General features: G+C 39.9%; 1 protein-coding gene across 2 annotated transcripts in view; it reads right to left on the bottom strand.

The window, feature by feature from the left end:
* sh3yl1 (SH3 and SYLF domain containing 1) overlaps positions 1-9,408 on the bottom strand; it is a 35,825-nt gene extending 26,417 nt beyond the window's left edge. The window contains exons 1-2 of one of the 2 annotated variants that reach the window (XM_063184607.1): positions 9,230-9,408; positions 694-804 (exon numbers count right to left, since the gene is read on the bottom strand). In XM_063184607.1, the coding sequence (XP_063040677.1) occupies positions 694-804; position 9,230 (112 nt within the window). In that variant the 5' untranslated portion in view covers positions 9,231-9,408. The remainder of the gene's footprint in view (positions 1-693; positions 805-9,229) is intronic. The other variant, XM_063184606.1, reaches the window with a different exon arrangement.
* Between the last annotated feature and the right edge of the window lie 2,700 nt (positions 9,409-12,108).

Below are 12,108 nucleotides of genomic sequence, written 5' to 3'. Positions count from 1 at the left end.
AAACATTATGCTCCTCTGTGGATTCAGAAGCAATAACTTAGGTGCGGAGTGATGATGAGGTTGACTGCCGAGAATATTACGATATTACGAGTCAGGAAATAGCACTAGAACGTAAGCTGGGTCACACCTTTGTACAGAGAACCACACTCCAGGATAAAAAGAAAAAAAATGGAGGGAAATATGAGAGAGAGAGAGAGAGAGAGACAGAGAGCGAGAGAGAGAGAGAGAGAGAGATACCTTGGCACCCGTGACTACTCTCGACAAAACCCATATGACATCAGCCAATTAAAATGTTTTGTCTCCCTTAAGTCATCCAGTTGCTGTTCTAGGCACCAACTCAAAAGCAGGAGTAACAATTACTCCTGTCCTGTTTCGAATGGCAACTAAAAGCAATGACATTAACGCAAATAATAGCCAATTACTACTCCCTGGTTAAATATAGTATATGAATAATCACTACATTAAGAACGCACTTACGCTGTGGAGGTCTGTTGAGACATCCACACTAGTCTACCTCAGAGGGCCCAGCTGTGACTCAATGGGCTGGGCACTAGATTGCTACAGCGGCGACCCAGGTTCGAGTCCGGCTCAGTTCTTTTACAGAACCTCCCCCATCTCTCCCATTCACTTCCTGACAATAAATCATACTGTCCTATCAAAATAAAGGCAACATTTTTTTTTTTGAAAGTCTACCTGGGATGAGTTTGTCAGGTCCCGTTCTGTTGGATATTTCTGTGAATTCCCGTAGAATTTTGGCAGCCTTCTTCGACTCCGACTTCAAGTTTGATGGTATGGGGTTGTTCACTGCAGATTGAAAAAGAAAAGAGAAGAAAAAGAAATTAATATTGCACCTTTGAATCTCTGGTTTTGTGCTTGTGCAAGGCCTATTTAGATGTTTATTTTCCAAGAGTACAACTTAATTCTCCACTGAAACTGTGCAATGATGATGATCCCTCCAGCAATTTTGTAATTTGAAAAATGTAGTTTGACTAAAAGGGGCAAAATTCCAAGAATTGTCTAGATGCATTTTGCAATATCAAGCTGTAAGGAGAAAAAATAGAAGAGGCAACAGGCAGGGAAGCAGGCAGGCAGGCACACCTAGTCTTATGAGTGTGACAAAGCCAGTGTCACTTAGATGGAATTCCGCAGGTCCTGGGGCTGAATCACTAGGTCGACTGAGAACATCAAACAGCCCCAGTGGTACCAGCGCTAAAGTTATTCTTGGCTGGCATTTCACCCACTGCAGGTTTGCTCAGAGGTGTGTGTGTGTGTGTGTTGCTTAGCATTCGCCAACTCAATGCGGTCCTACCAGTTTAGGAATTCAGGTAAAACCAGAACAGTGTCAACCAGAACAATTCCCATCTGAACCAGCAAGGCAGCTACCTTATGCGGAGCACTTGCACTGAGACTGACTTACGAGTCCTACGCCAATCAGAAGACATTTGCACGGGAGGCGGAGGAGGCACCAATGTCTTCCCCACACCTCTTGCGTGTGCCACCTGCCTATGGGAGGCCGGGTCTCCGAGAGGCCACTCTCCCTCAACAATAGCGTCAACTGAAATCAAAACAAAGGCTACTTAGTAATGACATCAATTCATTTCTCCAAATTATTAGGGCAGAGCCAAAACAGGACCAAGGCCCCATTGTTGTTCTGCAATTCCTACCATGCCACGCAACAGCAAGGCATGGGTTGTCCCAGGTGTCCCGCATTATCTTGTCTGAAGAACAACATGGGCAGGGGCATGTGTCAAATCTGACAATGTGAGGGAGATTTAAGATCGCAACTACATTGTCAACAGAAGATCAACAAATGTCTGCAGCCATTGCCTGAAAGCCAAACCTAGGTCACCCTTTTGCCCAGTTGTTATGACACTGGTACACAGGGCAAGATTAACTTACGGGTTAGATATGGCTTCAGTCTAGGGGCTCCCACCTGTCAGGGGGCCCCTGATTGGCCACAAGTGAAACATTGCTGAATTGTAACAGGATGCAATATTGAAAATCCATCTGTCCTGTCGAGTACAGCTGATGGGTATGTTATCCTCCATAACTAGCTCGTAATTATGTCAATGTCTTTGTAAATTGGCTTTCCAGGGCGGCCCACAACAACCTGTAGCCTAGGGGCCCCAGGCCATCTTAATCCGGCCCTGATAAAGGAATTAATGTTTCTAGTTTCTAAAAGTCTAATTTATGAATATAAATTTACCATACCAGCTGCTTTTTCTGAAAAATACCAATGACAACCATGTAACTCCATAATTTTAAACTACGCACTTGCAATACAATTTTGGACTGTAAATGGTACACATTTACAATGCAGATTCGGTACTAGATGACTTGCTTTAAGTTCACAAAAATGCAGGATACCATTATACAGTGTCCTAGTCTACATTTACCCAAAGTCATGAATTTCTTGCACCTGTATTTTAGTCTAGTACAAATCAAAAATTCCCTCAAATGCCAAGTTAGGCTCATCACTGACAAGGGAGGGAAAGGCAGAAATTCAATCCTGCTATCTATTAAAGGAAACATCCTTTCAAAAACACGAGTTAGAGAACATAGCGTCACAAGGGTGCAATGACCTCTAATTCCCATTCACTCTCTTGAATTTTCTTACGAAACACACAATTACACAATTCCCATCTCAGATCATGTGCATTAACGCAGCAGGTGATTCATAGATAAGTTAGTCAAGGCTACTTAATAAAAGACAAAGCACAGGTCAAATGTGTGAAAAAAGGCTGACAGAATTGACCTTCGATGACACATAGGAATGAAAATGTGACTCGTAAAATGCAGAAGCACACGTGATGACTTTGCACACTCACAAATATAGAAATGCTGACCGCCTCACCTCAAAATAAGAAAATAAAAAAATGGGTTTGCATTTATTTCTAAGTGAGTCATGGGTGTTTTCCTCCATCCAAAAGAATAACCACAAAGACAGTTTGACGCACCTGATTATTTGTCACCTCAGACACAAGAAGCATCTCCCATTGAAACTGTCAATCTCCCAATGAGTCCTTTGGTTTTCTAATTAACACCAATAAAACATTCTACACACCGTCATAAATTCCAGGACCATAAGTCATGCATGGCTCATTTTCTGCTAGTGTTGACAGAAGGTGTCTGTTTTGTTGACCACCAAAGTAGGCCTACTCCCTCGCCACCCACCCCAACCTGTCTGCTGCTGGGCTGCAATTTCTGGATGTGGGTCATTGACGATTTTTAGTAGCACACGTCAGGGTGGTACAACCACAGCTAATGCCACTATTGCATAAATTAAATGCTGCATTCCTTTAGCTGGATTATCTAAAATGCAGATTTATTGCTGATAAATTAATTACGAATTTATTAATACAAGACAGACATCAGTTGTGCCGCCGTACCATCGATATTACAGTTTTTTTCCCATTGGTTTAGGCTCATTTCTCAAAACAGAGATGACATTCTCAAAACAACATGAAAAAATCTCTGAAAAAAAATCTCATGAAATCTCATGAAAAAATGTATCTCCACTAAAGTTTGGAAACACTATCACATCAAATCATAAGGTTGTTTTCTGGACTAATGGGTAATAAAACTTTGAAAGGGCACATCACGATACTGCCTCCTTGTATCACGATACAGTATCGTGACGGTGTATCACGACTTCTCGGTTCGATACCATATCGTTACAGCCCTAGAGCCAAAGCAATGAGAAACCTGTCATATATGGGCATTGCTTTATGTATGTGAATTTACAGTAAAGAAAGTTACTGTTCAATGTCCTTGGTCAAATAAGTACATTTTCTGTGTTGTCAAAATTCAATGGATTCACTCATGTTTTCATTTTTGTACATGGGTGGGAGACGTGACGCCTTGTTTTTTCGTAACATTGGTTAAAAACCTACAAAACTGTTATTTGTCCTTTAAAAAACAAATGTCAATGAAAGACGATTTGATACATTATGTTTCATATTAGTCTTAGATGAGAAGAAACATTTTTGTTAAGATTTATGTAAAGGTTTATATGTCAAATATCCTGCGGTGTGACATTAATGAAACCTGGAATATAATATAATATATATATATACACATATATATATATTATATACATTATACTGCATATATATAAATTAACCAACAACATTTTGAATAACGTATGAAGCATTTGGCATGATTGCATAAATATTAACTTTATATTAAGATATGTGAATGTGAAAAAAACTCAAGACAGTATTATTAACTACAAGTTAAATTTCGTAACACAAATTGCGTCCTGTGGGGTGACATGTATGTCAATGTTTGTGAACGCGCAGCTGCAAGGCCAACTACAAGGGTCTTAAAGACTGACTCCTTTATTATTAGTTATTGGAGAGTGCTGTGGAAGCTTAAGGTGACTATTAACCTCTTAATATGTCTTCATATTGCAACGTTTCTGTCACTCAATGCTTAGGTTCATTTTATGGTGTCCTGTGGTGTGACTGCTCTTATAGAAGGAAAAAATGTTTTTTATAAATGAAAACACATATTAAGATTAAACACAATATCATTATCAAGTTAGCACTAGCTCAGATGTCAGTCTTGTATACAAAAGGATTAAAATGGCCATAATGCAGTGAGCACTAAGCACTAAGTGCTTTATTTTTTTCTATTTTTTTCAAATTTTTTCAATCAATTTTTTCAGGAATTGGAAACTTTTTTTTTTGGCGTTACGCCCTTAAACGTCAACCACCCACATACTGTAGTCAAAATCTGTTAGCTGAACATAGTCCCATAGTGGCAAAACTTCTAATCATTTTGATTTGCAGTGGTTACGGGTCAAAGACGTCCAACATGAAATTGTCCTTCAGTGCAACGGATAATTTTGCTTACTGTAAATGCAAAAAAGAAGAATTTTTTACCATTATTTTTTTGGATTGGCTTTCATGCATTCACTTGAGAAAAAAATGAAAATCATGTTTTGCACAGTTTCAGTAAGCAAAAGTATCCGTTAGCACTGAAGGACAATTTCATGTTGGACGTCTTTGACCCTTACACAATGCCAAAGGGGCAATATATTTTGGGAGATCTGATGTTTTATGTGGGGAAGGAATTTAGTTTTGAGACACGGGTAAACTGTTTTTGGAGTGATATGAGCATGTGATGAGGATCCATGTAGTTATGCTGAACCATCCAGTTTATTTTGACAGAAGGACTAAATGAATGCAAATGAGCCAAAGCAATTGAGAAGGATCTATAACATTTTATGCATACCTTTTTATACTATTGATGACTATCTATGGGAGAGGGTTTAGCATTGAAGCAAGAATGAGCTGTTTTGGGAGATATATGACATTTTGCCAGTTATCTGAACTGTTGTTCAGAAGTGTAAGAATGTTTAGCCAAATGACCCAATAGTTATAGTAATGTCATCTCAGTTTTAAGAAATGAGCCAAACCAATGGAGGAAAAACTGTTAAAACGTCAATAACCCATGTGTTGTGGATATCGCTGGCTATTAAAAACAAGGAAACAAAATTAATAATGACGTCAACCAAGAGACTGACGAGGCTGACATGACACAGGAGTTGATTGATGCCTGAGTCGTGCACAATGCAGGAGGTCAAAAGTGACAACCACAGCAGACGGTGATGCGAATGCCTCAGGGTTCATCTAGAATAACAGTGGTCGGGAAGTCCTAGGGGTGGCGTATGATTACGATTTTTTTATCACGGTTTTCCATTAAAAAAATAAAACGTTCAAAAAAAAAAAATCAAGCATTTTATATACTTGCAATTTGTAATTAAATGTAAACACACTGATGACACTCATAGAGTGCACAATAGAAATAATGTAAAGAATAAAAGTGCAGACAACGACACCAAGTAAGTAGACATCACTGATACTGATAGTAAACATCCTCACTGCAAGGCAATCTATACAATTTCTCAACTTTCGCAGCTTCGAGACAATCTTGTGCTCGATTGCACGATTCACAAATTAATAGTCATATCACCCACCCCTAGGAAGTCCCTTTATTTATTAACATTCACCGGTTTTGAAGTTAGAGCGTCCTTTGCTGAAGTACTCCCAAATACCAATCACAATTCATAACTCTGTAGAAAAAGAAATTGGAAAAAAAGGTATTTTCTGTCCATATGCACTAATACTAATCTTCAATCTCCAATCATCACTTTCATTAAGCCTCAAAACCAAAAGCAGAGAAAACACAGTCTTAAAAACATATCTGCAAACGGGAGCAGAAAAGATAAGAAATGCATTACTTTCATGAATGCATCGTCCATCATCCCAGCCACTGATGAAATCTTTGTGGGTTGGGAGGAATTTACTTGTGAGTGTGTCCCCAATGCACATGTACTTGTATCAGATCTACCTTAAACATCTCTTTAGGGAGGAGAACACATGTAATCATTCACCCTAATGCCATCCATGTTGCTATAACGCACAACATGCACATTCACAACTGTTGCACAACCCTCGGATAAGTTGAGTTGATTTATGGCACCTGTGTAACAGGTTTAAAAGGTACAGTATGTGTCTCCCTACTGCACAGTATTCATCATCTTCACTTAGAGGACTATAGTTATCTGCTCTGTCGAATGTAGTGGATAGGATGTGGTCATGCTCTTGCCTTGCGGTCAGGGAGTCGGTCTTGGCATTAGAAGGCTGCAGGTTCAAATCCCATACCATCCACAGCTTAAGTGCCCTGGAACAATTGCCTGGTTATCACCAGACCTAATCACAAGTGAGATAAGGTCTGGAGACATGCCTACTGTAAATCCCGTAGGCTGTGTGTGAGGTTTACGATTGATGACGGCTGTTTATTGGGCATTACGAATGTTTATCATTTGTCATCCATAGCCATAGCCAATCGTGTCAGTTGTATCTATTCACATGAACTGCAGTCATTGCCTTTTCACGCCTCCCTGCTCTCTGATTGGAGAGAGGCAAGGACCATGATCTGGAACCCTCGCCTAGGGTTGACTCCATGCTGTCTTTCCGATCAGAACGATTGTGCAAAGCAGCAGGGGATTTCCCAGGCTACTTGAACAAGGCAGCTAACCCCACATTGCTCCAAGGACTGTCACGAATGCCTGAATAATAAGAAAGTATGTGCTAAGGTGTAATACAGTATAGTGCAATAATGTTTACATGAGCTTTAGAATTTGAAATTTACGTTGTAGGCACAAAAAAACCCTTCTTTCCAAACATGGAAAAATGCATTCAAAATCTTAAAACTCCCTTGCAAGCCCAAAGTCCACTTCCAATTGTTAGACAGCAAATCATCAGAGCTTTGTCAAGATCACCCTAAAAACAGGGTTTCTTCTTGCTCCCAAAAGTGGCTTGCACTGACAAGGAAGGGAGGCGCAAATGGTAACAATAGCCAAACAGCTCCCAGATGGACAAAGATGGCCCTGATGATAACAAGGACAGACAGAGGTTCTTCAATTCAGACACCATTCACTAGAAGACAAACCACATGGTAAATGCCATTAGCACACAGTATTTTTCCAGGCCCCCGAAACAGTTAACTTACACAGTCATCCGGCCCCTCTCTAAGAGGCCTGCAATGGGTGGGGGCAGATACGGAATTAAATGATTAACAAGGGCAGTCTCAAGAATAACAATAAGAATACGATTTTTGTCATTACTACTGTACAAATAATTGCTGCTTACGCAGATCTACAGCATGAATTAAGCTGCCTAATTGCTTGATGAGTCATTAACAAAACAAAATAAAACAATAAGACATGTAAAATGCAAATGCTCGGGACAATGCAATTATTTTCCAATTTATAGTTGACGGAGATAATGACGAATTAGTGATGCAGCGGAGACGTGGAAAGACAGCGCAAACATCTGTTGTCATCAAGGGCCAGTATACATTTTTACACAGAATTAATATGAAAAAGATAATTCAGCAAGGTCATCGAGTCCCATCAGGGCGGCACGTCAATGAAACACTGCTGCATTCACAAATACACAGGCCATCCGATAACCACTTTTATGCCTCATTCAGACAATGCATTTTTTTACATTTCAGCTAAGCAGCCAAACATAGGTAGAGTATGCCATTTCTAAGTAGTTTATTTCCAGGATTGATGCCGCCCATTCACAAACATTACCTTTGTCATTAATATTTAGGCCTAAGTCTTACCACTTGCAAAACTTACTGTATTTAAGTCAGATCAGTAAATACAAGTGTATGACTTATATAGGAAAAATAATGAAAATCACACACACATGTGGCAGCAAAGGTTAGATTTAGAAATTAACTAAAATTACATATTCTACCTTTAAAAAAAAAAAAAAAAACCATCATAGCAGAGAACATAGGGGATTGCAACACAGCTTGAGATAAAATGTGATTGTGAATGAGGGGGACATATTCCCCGCTAGGGTTGGTGTAGATTGAACTACCATGAGAGAAAGCGATGCCCAGCACAGTGCACAACAACAAGGGACGCTCCGGAAGTGTGACATCTCTTTCATGCGCGTCAAGCCACTAACATAGGCGCTCATTCAACAGCCATTATCGGGGTCTTTCAGCATCAATCACTGTATGTCTACATTTGGCTTTGGGCTTAAAGATAATCATTTCTATATTTAGGCTACACTGACTTGGCAAGATGCCATCTTTCCATAGACCTATACCAACGAACTGATGGAAAAGTGCCTTTCACTTGCCTACCGTGCGCAATACTCGAGGCAAGGATGCACTTTTCATCCTAGCAGCACTGTATTACTAACCATCAACGTCATGACGTGGGAACGTGTTACAACTTGACTTCCGAGGAAAGACAAAAACACAAAGGTTTTAAACAGAAATGTAATCATTGTAACCATGCAAACAAAATATGTTTTCAATACGTTATTATTAGGAACAGACTTGATTAAAACAACAAACATTTACACCTAGTTGCGCAAAGTTATAAACTAGGCTATAACATCCGTGGCTTCATCCGGTTTTCCGTGCTATTTGTTACAGTTGGGTAGCCTGATCATTATCTAAAGCTGTAGGTAGTTATACGCGTTTTTAACAATGGATAGTGAAACCATCCATGTTCCTGAAAGTAATCATACAACTCGGCAGTTGTTCGGTACCCACAACTGTTGAGAGGAGCTTTATCCACCTTGGTATTGATGAGTAGCCGATACATTAAATGGTTAGACCCACACCAGGAACGAATTCATCGAACAACATTGTATCTTTTGGAGTAGCAACATAACAACGGGCTACTTACTGTTCCCAAGAATGGACAGGACTCGCTTGAGCTGCCGCGTCAACTTATTGCTGGGTTATAAGCCTTTCACACCTGGTGCAGGTAAGGTAGCCTACTTGCTAAGTAACGCTACACCTGCCAAACCTGTTACATTTCTCAAGCGCGTCCAGGACCCACATACTTACTCGAGCTGTGGTAGAATTATATATTTTAGGCTGAATGTGCGGTTCTTCATACATGGATTAGTTATACAAATGACTCATACGAGCTGATTATGTAAACGCCATTTAAAATATTTGTTTTTACTTTTATTTTAAGGTCAGGCAATACAAGGGCAGGTAGGAAAAGTGACGTTATATTTCACACGAGGACCCAAATATGCGCATGCTCGTGGGGTAGCGCGCGCGCCCTCACCTCAGGTTGTTTGGCGCGCGGTGGTGTGGTGAAGCTGCAATCCTAAAGAGCAGCAGTCATATTATCATCACATGTATGATTTTTTGTTGAACACTGTACCTAATGTTGCTTTAAAGATGATCTTTTTTTTTAAAGTTCAGACCTATATAGGCCTAATGGTATGGTGATAATCATACAAATTATACAAGCCACACAAGGTCTTTCATATGTTTTTTGGTATGGTATTTGTCAATATACATAGCCTACAACATACATACATACATGCATGCATACATACATACATACATACATACATACATCAGGGCTCTCAAGTTTTGAAGATTGTTTGGAGTGAGATTTAGATAGATAAATAAATGAATAAATAAATAAATAAATGGGGGGGCATCGACCCATCATCACCCATCGACACTAGGTTTCCTTTCAACCCAGCTAGTTAAAAAGTTTGATTAGACCAAATAAACTATGTATTCAATATGCTTAATCCTAACCAGTGCTCGAGTTGTAAAATAGCCTATAAGTAGCTGGGGATGGTCAGAGATTGATTCTAATTATTGTTGGTTCGGGGGTTTCTCCCCAAAGAACATTTTGAAAATGTAGTTGTTGAAAGTGCAATTTTAACACAATGTGAAGAAGGGACGTATATTTTATAGTGAGGTGATTTTTGACCATTTTCATTGAGGGGGATGATTTTAGATGTTCATTCTGGGGGGATAGCCTAAAATAGGCTACCTGTAGGCATATGTTCTTTATTGTGCATTGACATTATCAGCTCAAATTAAAATAAAGTCCAATCACTTTTTTAGGCGTCAGACCCAAATAATACCCTTTTTCATTCAATACCATGGTTGCCCCTGACTTCTTTAGCCTACTTGGCCTCTCTTCTACCACTACCTCTGCATTCCTCCATTCTCTCCAGTCTGTCTAATATTTGACCACCTCCCACTCCTCTTGTCTCCATGTTCAATCATGTTTGGGAGGGATGATCATCAAACAATCAGCTGGGTTTATAGCCTAGCTAGCGTTGTTAACCATTTTGCTCTCTTTTAACGTCCCTGTCAAGGAGTAGTGGAGGAGTGTCAACAGTAACCTAACTAATACAATTCTCATATTTTCACCTGTATGAAGTTATCACCTGATGGTCCTGGCTCCTGCGTCTCCAGTTCGCCTACTTGCAATTCGTAAATTTTACAGTTCTCTCTGAACTCTGCTGCGCGCACTATTGGATGAAACCCTGATCCACTGCTCTGATCTGCCCGACAACCGAACAATCTATTTTCTGATTGGCTGAATAGCGTGGTAACTAGTCTGAGCACAGAAGCGCTGTTACCTATTTCTGACGCGTCTGTGGATAGGTTGGATGAATTAATGTGCGCCGATTGGATAAGTTATCAAAACTTCAGAGTGTGAAATACCATGTGTGGAGTGTGAGAGTGTGAACTCACTCAGATGAGTGTGTCACACTCTCAAAGAGTGAGACTTGAGAGCCCTGCATACATACATACATACATACATACATACATACATACATACATACATACATACATACATACATACATACATACATAGCCTACATAAGCCTACATAGGCTAAGTGAGTAAGTAGTCTAAGTACAATATGTGCGTAGGATGTAGGTACTCAGATACCAGGCTACAGTGTATCCTACATTCATTAGACACTGATTATTTTGGGACAAACATTCCAACAGTTTAGGGTCTTTCTTGTCCACAGCCTCTTATCTCATAGGCTATATTTATCATATGAATTGATAACATTAAATACCTTGAGATGCTGTACATTACTTGGGCCTATGTTTAAAGCATGCTCACCGAAGGATAGTGGGTACATTACTGACAACTATTTTTCATTATAATGAATCTTTCAAAAAAGCAGTCTGTGTACAAGCCTACGTCTTGTGAAATACACTTCAAAAGTGGGGTTGTTTCTCTTCTACGTATTACTGGATTGGCCAGGCAGTTCTTAGGCTCTGGGGTTTTGTCTTTCACTGTTTGAGTTGTCATCCTAAAAACTTTCTTGCCAACTACACGGCCCTCCACGCCTCTCTGTGAGCCCTGTTTGAGTTTCAGAACAGTGGCTTGTTCCATTCCCAACCCTAACCAATTTGGTGTAGCCTGTACACAAATAAACTGCCAACATCCACAAAAATTATGAATCTGCGAAACATGAAGACGGGGGCCTGTTGACACACAAAATCTAGGCTTCAGGTTCCCCCTGCACATTGGCAACATTTTGTACGCCTGCTTGTCATTAATCTTAAGCAGGCAAATGCATTTTACATTTTCTCTCTGTAAATACCATGTCAGACCAGCAAGCACAAGTCAGCCTGTATGATCCAGCAAATCGATGCAATAAGAGTAGCATTGGTTTCGTTTTCTTTGCCAAATTATTTGCTGCTCCTGCTTGTCATCCACGACGGAGAGGCTCTTGAGAGCAGGGCTGAATTAAGATGGCCTGGGGGCCCTAGGCTC

The sequence above is a fragment of the Engraulis encrasicolus genome, chromosome 19 (assembly GCF_034702125.1).
Source record: "Engraulis encrasicolus isolate BLACKSEA-1 chromosome 19, IST_EnEncr_1.0, whole genome shotgun sequence".
In the NCBI taxonomy this organism is placed as follows: Eukaryota; Metazoa; Chordata; class Actinopteri; order Clupeiformes; family Engraulidae; genus Engraulis; species Engraulis encrasicolus.
Note: the sequence above shows the minus strand (reverse complement) of the source record. Positions and strands in the feature narration are given on the sequence as shown.